Source organism: Aythya fuligula, chromosome 1, assembly GCF_009819795.1.
Source record: "Aythya fuligula isolate bAytFul2 chromosome 1, bAytFul2.pri, whole genome shotgun sequence".
In the NCBI taxonomy this organism is placed as follows: Eukaryota; Metazoa; Chordata; class Aves; order Anseriformes; family Anatidae; genus Aythya; species Aythya fuligula.
In genome coordinates, this window is record NC_045559.1 from 105,915,522 (window position 1) to 105,931,951 (window position 16,430).

Genomic DNA, 16,430 nt, shown 5'->3' on the forward strand with positions numbered 1-16,430 from the left:
CCTGCGGAGGCCGCGGCGCGCGCTCGCGATTGGGCAGCGCGGGGAGGGCGCGCGCGCGCCGAGGCACCGCCGCACGAGCGCCGCCGCCGCCGCCGCCACCCCCCGAGGCCCGGCGGGGACTACGACTCCCGGCGTTCCCCGCGCGCCGCCCGGCCGGGCCGCGCGCTCCCAGCAGCCCCCGCGCTGCAGTGGTGGGGGTGGCCCGGGCAAGGTGACCGCGGTGGGTGCCTGTGCTGGGGGGGGGCGTTGATTAACGGCTAAATAACGGCTAATTAACGGCTAGTTGCCGCGCTCATTACCCCGCGTACGCGCTAAATGTCCTGTTTGCGTGTCTGTGTCAGCGGCGGGTGTAGGTAACTGCGCGTTTTTCCTCGCTTTCAGCCCTACTGGCGGTGCCGCCATGGTCCTGCGCCAGCTGCTGCGCGTCCCGGCCCTGCTGCGCGCCGCCGTCGCGGTGCAGCTGCGGAGGAACGTGGGGCTCTCGGCCGTGGCCTTCAACAGGGCGAAGGAGCTCGACCCGGTGCAGAAGATGTTCCTGGACAAGATCCGGGAGTACAACACCAAGAGCAAGTGAGTGGGCTGGGGGCTGAAGGCAGGGGGCAGAAGTGGGGGAAAAAGGTGATTTTAACAAATTACGGCATGCGTTAACGTTGTAGTTGGGCCCTGTGCATTGCAGGTGTGTTCCTCTGCCAGCAGGCAACGCCTTGGTAGGTGCTGAGATTACCGGGGAGCAGACTGAGTTCATTCAAAAGGCATCCGCTTTAATTCATACCCAAGATTTGCCTCCCTCTGGTAGTGGAATCAGGATACCTCAAGCTGGGAGGGATCCACAAGAATCAGCCAGCCCAACTCCAGCTGTGCTGCTCCCCTCTCACCTACTCCTACCTCTTGCACACTTCCTTATGCAACCAACCACTGATTAACAGGCCTTTGATGGCATGAAAGACTATGATAGGCATGATGCAGGGAAACTGCAAAGAGCAGTCTCTTGTTGAGTTTCTCTTTAAACAACCTATGAGACCCCGCATAAATCTGGATGAAAGCATTTCACATAATGTACTTAGCTTTAAAATTGGAAGGTTGACATGATGATTTGTTTTCTTTGTAGAATATAACACTCCGGTGCAGTTCTTGCCGGCAGACTTTTTTGGTACAGAATGACAGCTTCAGCAGGATGTATTCCCAGGTTTAAAGCTAGGTTTAGAGCAAGGGTTTGAGTTTAGCTTTTACATTTTGAAAGAACACCTGAAACCACTGACCTATGTATCAGAACTGCGTATGTACAAATGTATTCTGATACTTGGTGATATTATTTCTCTGTTGGTGGTATATCCTGCTATAAGAATACATTTGGAAGGTGGTGCTGACAGTGTTGAAAATAGAAGATTCAAGTCCTTTCCTATAGTTCAGGAGAAAGTTGTCGTATTAGTACACTGACCATATTGAAACAGGTTTTTGGTTTGCTCACAAAAAGAAATTGAGTGTGTTTAACTCTGCTCTGAGACTGTTCCAAATGACAATTCTTGCTTTCCTGCAACACTTACTGATATTGTCATGAGTGAGAGAAGGCTTGCAGTTGGAAAGCTAACAGGAAATGTACGCTTCTTTCTCACCCTTAAAAAAACAACTGATGTCTTACTTCTTAGGGTGTTACGGCACTCAATATTTTTTTGCACACTGTGGAGCGTGAGTAATCTGTAGAGTTACTATTTCAACTACTTTATATGTGTATCCCAAGAAATTCTTCTCTGGATCTGTATGAATTCATGGTGCCCTGTCTCTTGTTCTTTTTGCTTGTTTAATATTCAAATCATGTTCTTTTTGCAAAACTGAAGTTAAGCTTTACTAAGATCACAATTCAGAAATAGTAGAGGTACAAATCACAATTTTGTCAAGAAGTCACATCTGGAACAAGTGAAATGCCAGAGCCCTGCAAGTCTGTATATTCGTTGTAGTTTTGTGTCTTGAAAGGCTGCCTCTGTAGCTTGGATTTTCACTAATAGTAGCAAAAAGCCTGCATTTTACCCTGAGAATGTTCTTTATCTGTAAGATATGTAGGCCCTAAGGTGTGTCACATCTCAATTTTTGGAAATGCTTTAAATTATTTGATTTAGTTGATTGTCAAAGTGGTAATTCATAAATCACCATGAAAATGTAGAACTTCCACATAAAATTTCAGAACTGAACTGCTAATCAGAACTTCTCATTCTTTTTTTTAGGCAAGCTGGAGGGCCTGTTGATGTAGGCCCTGAGTTCCAGAAAGACATGAACGAATCACTTGCTAGACTTCAGAGGATGTACGGTGAGGGAGATCTAACCAAGTTCCCAGAATTTAAATTTGAAGGTGAGTTAATAATCTTACTGAACTTCTGATTGCAAGTAAAGTAACGCTCACTAACTGGTCTTCACATAGTTAATTCCCTTTTAATTTTTATCTGGACCATTAATCTCACATAAGATACCCTCAGTGAATATCCCTTTTTTTTTCCAGTTAGGATGTGAACTTACACTGATGCTTGACCAGACTTGCAGGCAGAGTGAGCTATCTTAATTACCTTTCACAGGCCCTAAAGAAATAGCCCCAGATGGCCTGTTGCTGGCACCCGTATTTCTCCCCAAAGAGGTCAGCAGACTGTAATTTGAAAACCAGTCTGTATCATCCAAACTGTGGTTCATAAACTTTGTAACCTTAGGATGTAAGGGCAAACGTTTTATTTTATTATTATTTTTTAATGACAGACTCTTTGTTGTTTCTCTTATTTTAAGAACACCTCAAAATCTCCATTGCTGTCAAGCAGCCTTACTTACAGTCAGGTTGGGAAGGGGGATAAGACATCTTTCATGTAAGCAGCCGGCAGCTAGGATTCCCCAATATTTTGTGGGGGGCAGTGCGTTGGGTTTACATGGCAAGGTTTTGGTAGCAGGGGGCTGCTGGGGTGGCCTCTGTGAGAGGAGACCAGGGGCTGTCCCCACATCAGGCACAGCAGGTTGCAGCAGGCTCACAGCAGGGCAAGGCTCAGCCCATCAGTGGCACTGGAGGCACCTCTGTGGTTTAAGGAAGGGTTAAAAAAAAAAAAAAAAAAAGCTGCACAGCAGCTGTGAAAGGAGTGAGGAAAATATGTGAGATAAAAAATTCCTGCAAACACCAAGGTCAGTGAAGGAGGGGGATGCAGACAAGTCAGAAACAAAGGAGTGAAGTTGAGCCTGGAAGACAGTGGGTCTGTAGGGAAGGTGTTTTTAGTTTTTTATTACTCACTGTCCTGCTCCATTAATCTTGCACAAGTTGAGTCTGTTTTGCATGTGAGGGCAACTGATAAACAATCTTCTTTTGATCTTGAGTTCACTTACCGATGAACTTTTTCATCTTATTTTCTCCTCCCTGTTAAGGAGGAAGAGAGTGAGCAGCTTGGGGGGCACCTGGCAGCCAGCCATAGCTAGCCCACCACAGTCAGCGACCTGTAATTCTGATCAGACTAACCAGAAATTGTGGTTTAGACCAGGAACTCACCTTAATTTTTTAAATTTTTTTTTTTGGTGGTATTTCAGTTGGATTGAGGAAGAATTTGGTGTCAAACTCTTACTGGTGCAAATAAAACAGAGCATCTGTCAAGTAGGATCTATGGTGTTTCTTTTTTTTCTGTTCCCAGTTTTAGGGATGTGGTTTATTTATATTCAGTTTTATTTCTATGTAATATATGAAACAATACATATGAAAGTTCAGGATTTTTTTTTTTTCTTTTGTAATGAAACAATTTGTGTGGCAGTAGGGACAAATCAAATACATGAGGGACGCCATGTTACCCATTCCTTTATCACTGTTCTCTGTCCTTTCATCTAGGTTCGAGGAGTTTTCAAGACTGGCTAGATTATTTCTTGCTTTAGCGAAGATTCCTATAAACTGAGCCTCACCTTTCAGACTCCTTGTAGCAAAGAGAAGAGGCATTAATAGCCTCTATGTCAAAACCCTTAGCTCTTTGAGTTTGTACTTTTGGCATCAAGAATTTGTTCCTCCTAGTTTCTGTATAATGTGGAAGTTACCTTTTTCTGAATGTTGACTTTGTGCACTCTGTTCACTTAATTCTCTATGAGACAAGAACCAAGAGGACAGAAGAGCTTGGTTGCTGCCTCTTGTATCAGAGCAATGTTGGAAGTAGTGGAGTCAGGTTGTCCCGTAACATTCTGGTTTTCTTCAGTTCCCCGTCTGCCTTTTTCCCCCACCTCATGTGTTGCTAAAAGGTGTTGCAGTAGAGTGTTACGAGGGGGCATGTCTGTCTTAAACCACACTATACGCAGCTGTGAGGTGGTAAGCCCTGCTTCTAGTGTAGTTTTTGTTCTTTTGTGCTGGTGGTTTAACAGCTGATGGGCAGCTAAGTAAGTACCACAACACTCTGCTCTAACTTCCCTCTCCTTAGGACAGGCGGGAAAGAAAGCCTGTGGGTTGAGATGAGGACAGGGAGATCCCTCTCCAAGCAAGTGGAGGTGTAGACTGCAATGCATAAGAGCTTGTCTTGGCCTGCCAGCTGAAAGTTTAGTTTTCTTTGAATAGCAGATCAATGGTGGTATTTTAGGCTGCAATAAAAAGAAATTAACATGGCTTTTCTCTTTATTTGCCCTTCTTCTTTCTCCTTCAGAGCCCAACTTTGAGGAGACTCCGAAGTGATCTCTGCAGGTGGTACTCCAGACAGCAGGCTGCATTCAAGGAGTTGCTGAACATGGCATCGGTTGTAATTTAATAAATGTGATGTTTAAGTTTGATTTCAGAAGTGTGAAGTTCTTATGTGCATAGGAATCCTGGTTAGCTTTGATTATCAACTCCTACAGTTATTGAGGCAGTAAGTAGCATTTCTTACTGCTAAACTCCTTTGGCAAATAATGGTTTAGTGCTGAGAAGATTATAATACCAATGGTGATGCACCTGGAATAAACTATTTTTTTCTCTTGAGTTTGTGATACGTCAAGCTTCTGCAAGGAAAAAAAAATACGAGAGAACCCTAAATCAGTAGCAAAGTCCAAGGGAGGTGAAGGACCTGCACAGCCAAAAAGACAGGTGCTCATTTTACACTGCATCAATGAATGCAAGTGAGGAAGGGTTACCCTTATACAGGGGACTGAAACCTGTAAATGAGGTGGTGTAAAGGCGGTGGTGGTATTTAAACTTCAGTAACTAAACTACTGACACAAATGTTTCAGGTTCTGAAGAACTATTTATTTGTAACACTTCAATAATTAGGGTCCAGATACTACAGCTTTAGTTGTACTGGTATGATTCTTCTCCTAATGCAAGTTACATATGCAGTCCACAGAAAGAGATGCTTCCTTGAAGAGATGCTGTAGGCATTTTATGTTCGACAATAAAATGATGTTTGGGCCTCAATTACAAAGCAGCTTTGGTCTCCCAGGCTAGTGAGTTAAAGTTTGAGCAACTACTTCTAGATGGCTCTGGCAAACCTGGTACGTTGTCAAAGTACGTGTAAGAACAGAATCAGAAGTGGGGGACAGTTCAAGCCCTTGACAATCTGGAGATTTGAGTAGTAGAAGCACTGGTAACAAGGTCATCTGTCAAAGTTGTTTGGATAGACTACTCCAAGCGTGAATCCTTTATTGCTGCATGTGTGCATCAACAAAGTGAGAAGTCATCACACAAATTGACTTGTATATTCAACTTAGCTATATCTTTAACTTAAACGGTCTGTTTTTGTTTGTTTTTATTTTTTATTAAAAAAAACAATTAGGTTGACTAGATCTAAACAGTAGTAATTCCTACTTTCTGAATGTAGTACATGGAAGCAATATTTACAGAGCAGAGGTCAAAAATCCCTTTGATATTTTTGTATAACAAGTAGTCATTTGATGTCCCTCACAGAGGCTGAAATCTTCTAGATAACAAAGGACTTGGTATGCTTGAAATCCTAAATGAAGGAAAGTCATATGTAAGTAACAGTTCAAGTATTTTAATCATATTAACATTTAATGTGCATTTCAGAAGAAACTCAGGCATGCAGGCTGAAAAGAAGCACACCTGAAATGCTGTCAGTTACTAGTATATGATCTTTCTATAAAGGAAAGTCTACAAAATGTAGTTACACAGAACAGAAATAATACCCTATTAAAAGGTGAAAGTATCATGCATCATTCTTCAGCGTGCTCTGTTTTGATTAAAGGATTGGGGTAGATTTCAGAGACCTTTTAAGCCTACTAGTGTAGCCTTAAACTACAGATAATGAAATTTTCTAGTTGGAGCTCCATTCTTTTTGCACCAGTTTGGAAAGCTGGAGCAATGTATATGCAATTAAATCCTTTGAGACCTGTCACTAAGGAAACAGGAAAAAAAAAGAAAAAAAAAACTACACTTCTAGCTTCCATATTTAATCAAGCCTTTTTAACCCACATTAATCTTAAGAGGAACTAAGGCCCAAATTTCTGTCACTGCTGCCTTGGTGCTTGTTTGACTTGCAGTTTCTTTGGTTGACTGATATGCACAAGCACATCAAAGTGGAACTCTTCCTCACAACAAATGGCATGGTTAATGGACAATATCTATTTTTACTCCCCTTTCCCCAGGTGTTAGTGGCATGTAAGGTTCTGGGTGCATGCAAAAACATCACAGATCTAAGGAATTTTGATGGAACCTGAAAATGTAAACACACTACCAAATGCAAAATACTTGCCTTTTCACTCATAGCTTGAGAGTTGGACTTCTTTCTGTTAATAGAATAGGAAAGGAAATTAGATTAAACAGTGACTTTTTTGGTGTTTGTTTTAGCTCTTTGACAACTTTATATATGAATGCATTTGTCCTGTTTTCCAGTAGTGTTTATTTTTCTTCTCTTAGGAAAATAAAGTTACAAAATCTGTAACAAATCCACTAAACGCTTTTAGACAGCTGTCATTATCTCATGAACCACTGGCAAATTACCTTCTCCCTAGGCTGACCCTTCAAGGCTTCCAGTTATGCTTCGTCTAATTCATGACCACTATAAACATCACAGTATTTTTAAATAGTATTTTTCCTTACTATATTGCTATAACCTGCCATTACCTAAAAGTAGTAAGATAAACTTTAAAATCAATAAATAAAAAATGTGGAGGCCATCCAACCTCCAAGAAAACATGATTTTAGTCTCATGTGGGAGCACTAAAATAGATTGAGGAATTCTGACCTGCTAATAAGAATTACCTAGTGGCAATTCAAGTGCATTAAATAAATCCGTATCAAAGGAGTAGACCTTACAATGTCTATTCCAGTCATATTTTTACAAAACGACTCCTGAAGTAATCTGTAGTTATGGATATGGTTCAGTTTGGCCCTGAGCACCTTTTATGAGGTTTAGATGAGAAAAAAAAAATATGCCTCTAGCTGAGTTAGGGGTGTACACCATAACTACAAAAAAGACTTGTCTCTGCACATTTATCACAGTAATAATAATTGATTTTCTGACCAGCTCATTGGTTCTAATGAGGAAACTAGTTGGCGTGCCAGATCAGGTTTATTTCAGTGTTCAGAAAAGCCACTGTATGAGAATCAGAACAGAAAGACCTTAAGCATCACAGTTACTAAGTCACCAGAAATGTAAATGAAATTTATGGTGACTTGCATATGATTTGTATAAAACATTAAGATACTTACTGGGAAGAACTTTCCTCTGCAGGAGGGGAAAAAAAAAAGAAAAATTAGCACAACAGTAGTTTCCTTAAACTTGTGTGAAATATTAACTCATAGTTTCAGTTACTAAATGAAATTTCTCATTTTGATGTACTGAGTTTGAACAGAAAAAGATTAGGTTGCTTTCAAAGGTAGACGTTTTAAGTGAGCGTGGATTCTAACATCAGCTCTGTTACCCTGTTACTTTCAGGCAGTGGCCTTTCTCACTGACATTTGGGGTCCCTTTTTGCTGTGCTGAACTCTACAGGCACTAACACAAATGCTATGGAGAGGTTGCTTGATGTCAGGCTTTTGCTAGTAATCCTCAAAAGCAAGTTGTCTCCATGTGCACTTTCACCATAAACCAGAAGAGGGAGCCCGTAAATTACTTCATCAGAGCTCGAAAAACTGCTTTTGAAGTAAGCTTGTACAGCTTGTTTTCATGGTGTCTTTCTTTTCCATGCCCTCTTGAAACTAGAGCAAAAAGGCTCTGGAAAACAGGGTTCTGCTCGTTGCTTTTCCTAGATTGCTGTCTGGTGGCCTTATGCAACTGTACAAACATCTTCATTCTTAGTGTATCTTTTATGGTAGAAGTAGGCAGAATAAAACTGCACAGTAAAGTTGCTGTTGTGCTAAATAGCACTTTAGCTTAGGACCACGGAGCTACAGTCTTCACGAAAAGGAGGACATGTAGAATGACAGCCCTATTTTTTTGAAACAAAGGAGGAGTGATTTTACTGTACTTACTTGTAAAATAACCCTTTTTTTGGGCATAAAATACTCCAAGGCCACATAATGCCATTACCAGTGCCACGAATACTACAGCAGCGATGATGCCACTTACATTAAGGTCATCTGTAATTATAAAACAGAAATCCAATGCTGTAAGTTTTCAAAAGTCTTTTTTTTTCTTCTTCCCTAATTACTGCAGGTTCCTTTTGTATTTATGGGTGTACTTCGGCCCAAGGTTTATAAATTAGTTACCAACATGCAGATGTGGATAAACTGTCTAAAAGCATTGCTGTATCATAGCCACAGTAAGAGGAGTGCTTCATACACTTCAAATCCTTACTCCGACACAAAAATAAGAGAAGAGTAACAGAGGTCAAGGGATACAAATTTCTTGTTATATCTACCAACAGTAAGTATTCAAATCATATTTCTCAGAGACTTCAAGATATTTTCCCTTAGTCTATTTAAACAAGTGTTTTCGTACACAGTTTGCCTAAAATAATTGAAACAGCTGGTGAGTGTTGCGTCAGTCTTGAAGAACTCTTCAGGTGAATTATTTGAAATTTAATGTTTTTTAAAATTATTTTTAAACAGCGAGGTTTTTAAATTAAACACACTGAAGGAAAAAAATATTATCACATATATTTAAAGTTAAATTTTACACTGGGCTACTCAAAAGTGCAGCCGTTTCTGTTTTGAAGATGACAGCCTATGCCAATTTCCCAATATAATCCCTAAATGCTTCAGGCAATCATCCATTTTAGCAAAAACAAACAAACAAAAACAAACAAACAAACAAATAAAAAAAACAATAAAAACAAACAAACAAACAAACAAACAAAAACCCAAGCAGAATCATTTTAATTGTTTGTTGTTATTTGATCTGTTTTTGTTATATGACGAATTACTTATATGGATCCTGACTTTAAGCATACATTAATACATAGTTGGAAATTTTTCCACCAAACTTATCAATTGTTGTGCACTGGCTAACAGTAATTCAGGACTTGGGTGAGTATTTCCACAGCAGAGGAATTCTGTCTTGGTAGCTTGTAGAATACTTTCTTATAATCAACCACAAAAGTTTAAGAAAGCACCAGACAACTTCTTTATGGAGTACTAACAGGAAATAGTAGAGTTTCTTTGCGGTATTTGTTAGGACCTTTTAGAAACTTTAAACATCTTTTTTTTTTTTCATAGCAAATTTGTAAGAGCTAATTTTATATTTTGCAAAAGCATTCACACATTTTGGATTATTATAGATTCTGGCCTTCCAAACTTTGCTAAATAACTGTATTAGTTAACCAATATTACAATTCACCTACACTGTGCAAGTAGAAAAGAAACAGGCAGCAGGACTGTTTTTTTTTAAGTCAGTGTACATTCCATGTTCCTCTGGCAGGTATAAATGAGCTTTTTTTCAGCTAAAGCTCTGATCCCTTACACGACAATCTCATGTAAATGCATCTCAAAAGGGAGGCTATTCATTTAAAACAAACAAACACCATGTAACAACAAAAGCCCTACAAAACACACACAAAACAAAACATCCCAAAAACAAACCAACAAAAAGACACTGAGTGGACTGGTACATTATGCTGTACAACATCCACAAAACCATTCTGAATTGTTAAGGACCTCATGTGAATACTGCTGCTCCGCGACATTCAGTGTTTCACTACCTTAATGCTAGATACTGCAATAATTTTAAAGTACTCAACTAGGTGCTTTTTTTTTTTTTTTTAAATGAAATTCAGTGAGACATGTTTGTGCTGCTAAAAAAGAATGCTTTGGGTAGCTACCGTAACTATGTATAAGGTGCTCTAATGTATGAATATTATTCCTCCCCTAAAATGCCATTATCAAACAGTAGTCTGTAATTCAGTCTGGTCTTAGCTTCTCAGCTGCATCATGCAATGAAATCATTCCAATTGCAAGACTGCTTTCTGCCCCTCTTTGCTCTGACACATACCGACTTGCATTCGCCTCACTGAGCATTTCTGAGGTAATCCAATCCCATTGGAGGCTTCGCAGAAATACTCTCCAGTGTCATTCTTTGTAACGGTGTTAAATAGCTGTTAAGACAGAGTCCAAAACCATTATGAGAATGTGGAAAAACACACAAAAAAATGGATTTCCTACAGCATAAAAAATTTGACATATCAACAGTTAATATTTTTTTCAAAAAATATGAAAGAAAGAGAGAATTTCAGTTTCATGTCCATTTTGATCCTGCTCTCTAGACACATTCCCTAATACTTAACTTCAGTTACTGGTCCAAGTGGGTATTTTAAATGGATATTTTAACTAGATAGAGAATATGTAAAAGGAGATTCTTTTTCAGTGATCAGCACTTTCCAGTAATGTGTATTTTCTTAGACATGCTCCCATTTCAGAATCCCTAAAATCAAAACATTGTGTTCATTCTACAAAATAAATAAATACCTAATAAATACTTAACATGGTAAGTATTAATAAATATTAATAAATACTTAACATAGTACAAAATATATTTTCCAAGCTTTTTTTCCCTAGAAATGCCACTTTCTCTGTGATTCCAATGGAGAAATGCTGAACTGCTTTACTTATGAAATACTGTTGATGTAAAAACTCAAGTGAGAAAGCAAATAATGGATGCTGACCTCATGTCAGTTCCTGTGCTTCTCTGTATTTATTTTCATAATTAGCCCTGTTACATCTTCTCCCTTTAATATATTCCATACATTAAAACTAAGATTTTTCAGAAGCGATTAGTAATTTTGAGTAGCCCACTGAATTTCCACAGTGTACTGAAAGATCCACAGCACCTCGGAATGATTAGTTACACTGCAGTTTCTGAATTTGATCATGCACAAGAGCAGGATGTCCACAGAATGACCCTTCCAAAGAAAAATATCAGCTTACATTGCACGGTAAGTGGTATATAATTTTTATTTTTAGAAGGATCAGCTATAATGCAGCGCAGGGGTAGAATGGAATGAGAAAAAGATGGCTAGTTCTCAGAGGGAACATAACAGAAAACACAGTAAGCTTACTTAAAGCCACTACTCATTCCCCTTGACAACACAAGTACAAGACTGGAACTTTTAAATGCCACTGGATTGCTGAGACTCTGGACTGCCCTTGGTGCTTCTGCACTTCCCACTGAAGTGCATGAAGTTGCTATTTTAGATTTTAAGGTGCAATCAAATATAACTCTGTTGACATACTAAGAGATCATTCTCACCTCACGCTGGCTGACTAACTGACAAGGTGAAATTTGTCATTTATTTGCTAGATTCTGCTCATTTATCACTACTACAACCTTATAATTCACCCAGCTTGCCTATTACACTCAATCTCTCTGTCTTGTCATTGGTCTGAGGCAGAAACTATACCTTGTACACGTTAGCACATTTCAGTGTGACATTGATCCCTGACAGAGACCTTGTGCTTTGGATTAAGCCAAGGAGCATCACTGTACAACACTGTAAATTTGGTCTTCATAGATGGTTATTACAGAGCTGTTGCGACATTTACCAGAGTGCCGGACTTTTTATTCATGGTGTAAGTTACGTTTGCTGCTCTTGCACTGCCTGTTCCTGTCTTTTGCAGCAAGGGAACCCCGTTCTTGTACCACTGGTACTCAGATGGAGGGGACCCCTCAGTCTCCTTACAGCTCAGTTCCACCACTGTTCCCGTCATTGCGGAGCTGGGTACCTCACATACCGGAGTAGTTGGAGGAACTGGAAAATGAAATTGCACTCGTTACACAGTCTTACCAGTACTGCCTATCTCACAACAGTTTGAGAGTCGCAGAGGAGGTGACCACTTGTGCACATGCTTAACAACTACCACCGCAATGAACAGAGGCTCTGGCGACAGGGTGGAAGGCAGAGTCCTGCTGCTGAAGAGCACTGTAAAATTCCTGAGTTGCTAAAAGCAGTGGAAGGCAGAGGTTTGCTCTCAGCCTCCCCCACCACATGCTGTGTCATCCTGTCTCCAATCTATACATATTCATCCAAACCCTCGGTAGCTTGTTCCACTCCTCTGCAGAGGCCTCTGTGGGACCTCTTGCTTCCAGACAGAGAAGGGATGTCTCAGTGAATCTGGAGTCCAGCAATTATTTTTTTCCCCCTCATTAATATTTAAAAACAGAAGTGGAGAAGAGTAAAAAGATTTCTGTATTAAAAAAAAAGTCTACTGTGTTTTGAAAAGCACTTGTCAGGAAGAATTAACAAGACTGGTCATCATCACAGCCATGGTGTGAATCTCAAATAGAAGATGAAAAACAAACAAACAAACAAACAAAAAAAAACTAGTATTATGCCCACGCCTCCCTGGAAAAGTACTTGTTTAGCATTTTCTTCCATAATTCTCTGAGCAGTGAACATCAGTGTGGAAAGAGTTCAAATACTTTCCTTAGGTTTTGCTGGAGTATTCAGAGAGATTTCTGTCAGGTTCTGCATCGCAGATGCAGGACAACTCAGCTCTGTCATTAATATGAAGGTCTTTCATAGCTGCACCGATGGGCTGAGGCCAACTGCATGAAGTTCAACAAGGCCAAGTGGCGGGTCCTGCACCTGGGGCGCAATAACCCCAAGCAGAGCTACAGGCTGGGAGAGGAATGGTTGGAGAGCTGCCAGGCAGAGAAGGACCTGGGAGTGATGGTGGATAGTCGGTTGAATATGAGCCAGCAGTGTGCTCAGGTGGCCAAGAAGGCCGACAGCATCCTGGCTTGTATCAGAAACAGTGTGACCAGCAGGGCTAGGGAGGTGATTGTCCCCCTGTACTCAGCTCTGGTGAGGCCGCACCTCGAGTACTGTGTTCAGTTTTGGGCCCCTCGCTACAAGAAGGACATCGAGGTGCTTGAGCGGGTGCAGAGAAGGGCGACAAAGCTGGTGAGGGGCCTGGAGAACAAGTCCTACGAGGAGCGGCTGAGGGAGCTGGGCTTGTTCAGCCTGGAGAAAAGGAGGCTCAGGGGCGACCTTATCGCTCTCTACAGGTACCTTAAAGGAGGCTGTAGCGAGGTGGGGGTTGGTCTATTCTGCCACGTGCCTGGTGACAGGACGAGGGGGAATGGGCTAAAGTTGTACCAGGGGAGTTTTAGGTTGGATATTAGGAAGAACTTCTTTACCGAAAGGGTTGTTAGGCATTGGAACAGGCTGCCCAGGGAAGTGGTGGAGTCACCATCCCTGGAGGTCTTTAAAAGACGTTTAGACATAGAGCTTAGTGATGTGGTTTAGTGAAGGGCTTGTTAGTATTAATCAGAGGTTGGATGAGGTGATCTTGGAGGTCTCTTCGAACTTAGATGATTCTGTGGTTCTGTGATTCTGTCTTTTTTCCAATTTTTATTATGTCAACAGAAAAGGAACTTGATTTTCTTTTGGTACCTTGAAACTATCCAGAAGAAAACTAATGGTGACGAGGAATGAATGTTACATTAAAAGCACTTTAACAAGTATTCACAATTTCTTGGTTGACTTTAAAATAGAAAGCAAAAACTCTGAAATCAAAACAAGACACACCAAACACCCATAAACTTTCAAAAAGGTTTGTGCACAAGACACACAGAAACCCACCACTCTCTTCAGGCTCCAAGATCTCAACTTTAAATTAAGAAGCTACATTTAAAAAAGGAAATCTGTTGGGAGAGTGGAAGAAGGGAGGAAAAAGTGTGGTTACCTCATTATTGGAGTTAAGCAAAAGCTCATGAACTTACTATATTTTATGAAGAAATTTGAGAGTATTTTTAAATATCAATTATTTTTCTAATAAAAAATACAGAAACCTCAAAAACAAATACTTTCCCTCCTCCTACAAGGAAAAAAAAAAAAAAAAAAAAAAAAGAAAACTACCCACCAAGCATTAATTAACTGGGAAAAAATAGGAGGGACGATGTAAGAAGGATGTGCTCGGTATTCAGTTTTCCCTCCTTTTCTCAAAGGGGGAAAAAACAAGCAAGAAAAAAAAACACACAAATAATAATAAAAAAATAGTAACTTCCATCCTGTAAATGAAGTCCACAGACTGCTAGCTGGCATAACGCAGACACTGCAGTAGTTTCTCCTTCCAAAAACAGGAGGAGACTGGAGCATTGGAACGAACTGCTGCTTTGGAATATTTGATAAGTGTTGACAGATGCTGACTTTCCAGTGCCAAACATCATGATCAGCTTATCTAGATTCTAAGCCACTGAGTGACTTCAGTTTTTGTAGAAACAGACATTTCACCATCACATAAATCAGCATACTTGCTAACTTCTGACAACAAAAATACACATTTATATCAATAAAGAAACTAATTATGTTCTTTGAACTACGTTACAGAATATGAATCCATGCATGAACATATGTTTATAACCCAACACAAGGAAGACGAAAAAATCTAACAGGCACACACTATATGGACAACCCTGCACACAACACCTCTTGCCATCATTCAGTTTCTTTACAGAAGCCCAAGTAGAAAAAGTTTCTTTCTACCCAATACTGTGAGAGTAATGGTAGCCTCTCCCAGGCGTTGCCCCTCTTCACTCTTTGCACTGATTTCACAGCGGTAGGTCCCAGAATCCTTTCTAGTCACATTCCTAATACGGATTCCTGTATTCAGCATCTCTGCTCGGTCTTTAAGGTCACCTTTAAAAGAGAACAAACAGTGGTTTCTGATCATCGCTTATAGAAAACATCTGTCTCACTGGCTTGCTCTGAAATCACATACAGTTTGTGCACTATTGCTCATTTATTCAGTGTTAGTTATCTATCACCATGGAGCAGCATGTAATCCCCCTCCCATGACATTAAGAACTTTCCATAAACTTGTCCACTTAGTCCAAAAAAAAGAAACTCAGTTCAAAAACCTATATGACATTTTTTAGTTGGAAGATGAAATGCGCTTTGTTTGTTTGTTTTTGGTAATCTGTGGAGATTTCAAGAAAGCATGTATAGATTTAGTCATGTGACAAAAAAAATAATAATTTTCCACTTGGAGGGATGGCAATCACTTATTTCTCTTACAGAAATGATTCTGACCACAGCAAAGTATTTGACATTTTAACCTGGCAAGAAAAAAACTGAAGGAATTAGCAAAGGATATTGCCATCGGACTTCCTACAATGAGATTTTCTTCGTTTTACATCTTGTTATGAAATTAAACTTACTTGCACAAACAGAATCATGAGTTCCAGCATCTTTTAAAATGAAATATATGCAGAAAAAAACAAGTTCATCAACAAGATCTACACATCTTGCAAGCTCTACAAACCAAGAACATTGCTGTGAGAGTTTTATTGCTTTAATTGCTTTATTTTACTTCTCAAGTAATATAAACATCTCTTTATTTACTTCTCTTTATTTGTCGTGTATCAGGGACCCGTATTTTCTTTAATACATAAAGCTGTGTTATGTCTTTTAAAGAACATGTAAGCAGAAATTCTACTTCCAAAAAGTAGATACGAATAATTTAAAACGTACTGCGGAGTTTATTTTTGAATGTATATAAAAAATGTTGCATTATTCATATGTAAGCCCCCTGATCTACAGGAGGTTTCAGAAACCTCTTTGTAAGATAGGAGTGCAGAGCTTTCAACAGTTTTAAAGGAGTTTATGAATGAATGTAATTTCATTTAAAAAAATCAATAAACATGCAGGATCATTTTTCTTGTCTCCAGTTTTATTTTATTTAACTTCATTCAAAACGTGGCTAACCACTGAAGATTTTATTAAGAAAAGCTTTGTTTTCCCCTGAGGAAATATTCTTTTCCTCAGAAGGACTGATGTTCAGTTCAGCACAAGAGTCACGAGCATCCTCTTTCAGTCCTTTTCCTATTATTATTCCCCAAGAAACAGATGATATGTATGCTAGAGAAGGGCATGTTAAATCATCAGTCTGAGCTTGTATTGTCTTACCTGTAAAATCACCGTTGTAGTAGACAAATGAAACTCCTTGAGACTGGATTTTCTTCCATTCTATTCTTAGGCTCATCCCTTTTGAAAATTTGTGCTTGCAACTAAGAATAGCCTCTAAGGAGGAAACAAACAAACGAACAAACAACAAAGGAACAAAAAGCAAAAGAGAA

At 39.7% G+C, this 16,430-nt stretch overlaps 2 protein-coding genes across 4 annotated transcripts in view; one reads left to right on the top strand and one right to left on the bottom strand.

Moving 5' to 3' along the window:
* Positions 1-150: 150 nt before the first annotated feature.
* Positions 151-4,942, top strand: ATP5PF (ATP synthase peripheral stalk subunit F6). 3 transcript variants are annotated; one of them, XM_032205672.1, is made up of 4 exons: positions 151-211; positions 382-570; positions 2,220-2,344; positions 4,632-4,942. In XM_032205672.1, the coding sequence occupies exons 2-4, from the start codon at positions 401-403 to the stop codon at positions 4,658-4,660; spliced, it is 324 nt and encodes a 107-aa protein (XP_032061563.1). In that variant the 5' UTR covers positions 151-211; positions 382-400; the 3' UTR covers positions 4,661-4,942. The 3 variants fall into 3 exon arrangements, with proteins under 3 accessions (XP_032061563.1, XP_032061555.1, XP_032061546.1); XM_032205664.1 differs by having other exon boundaries at positions 186-220; XM_032205655.1 differs by lacking the exon at positions 151-211 and adding an exon at positions 223-278.
* A 242-nt stretch (positions 4,943-5,184) lies between these two features.
* Positions 5,185-16,430, bottom strand: part of JAM2 (junctional adhesion molecule 2) — a 35,726-nt gene continuing 24,480 nt past the window's right edge. The window contains exons 3-10 of the mRNA XM_032205643.1: positions 16,261-16,374; positions 14,839-14,991; positions 11,894-12,099; positions 10,347-10,449; positions 8,390-8,497; positions 7,628-7,643; positions 6,669-6,702; positions 5,185-5,909 (exon numbers count right to left, since the gene is read on the bottom strand). Of these exons, the coding sequence (XP_032061534.1) occupies positions 5,877-5,909; positions 6,669-6,702; positions 7,628-7,643; positions 8,390-8,497; positions 10,347-10,449; positions 11,894-12,099; positions 14,839-14,991; positions 16,261-16,374 (767 nt within the window). The 3' untranslated portion in view covers positions 5,185-5,876. The remainder of the gene's footprint in view (positions 5,910-6,668; positions 6,703-7,627; positions 7,644-8,389; positions 8,498-10,346; positions 10,450-11,893; positions 12,100-14,838; positions 14,992-16,260; positions 16,375-16,430) is intronic.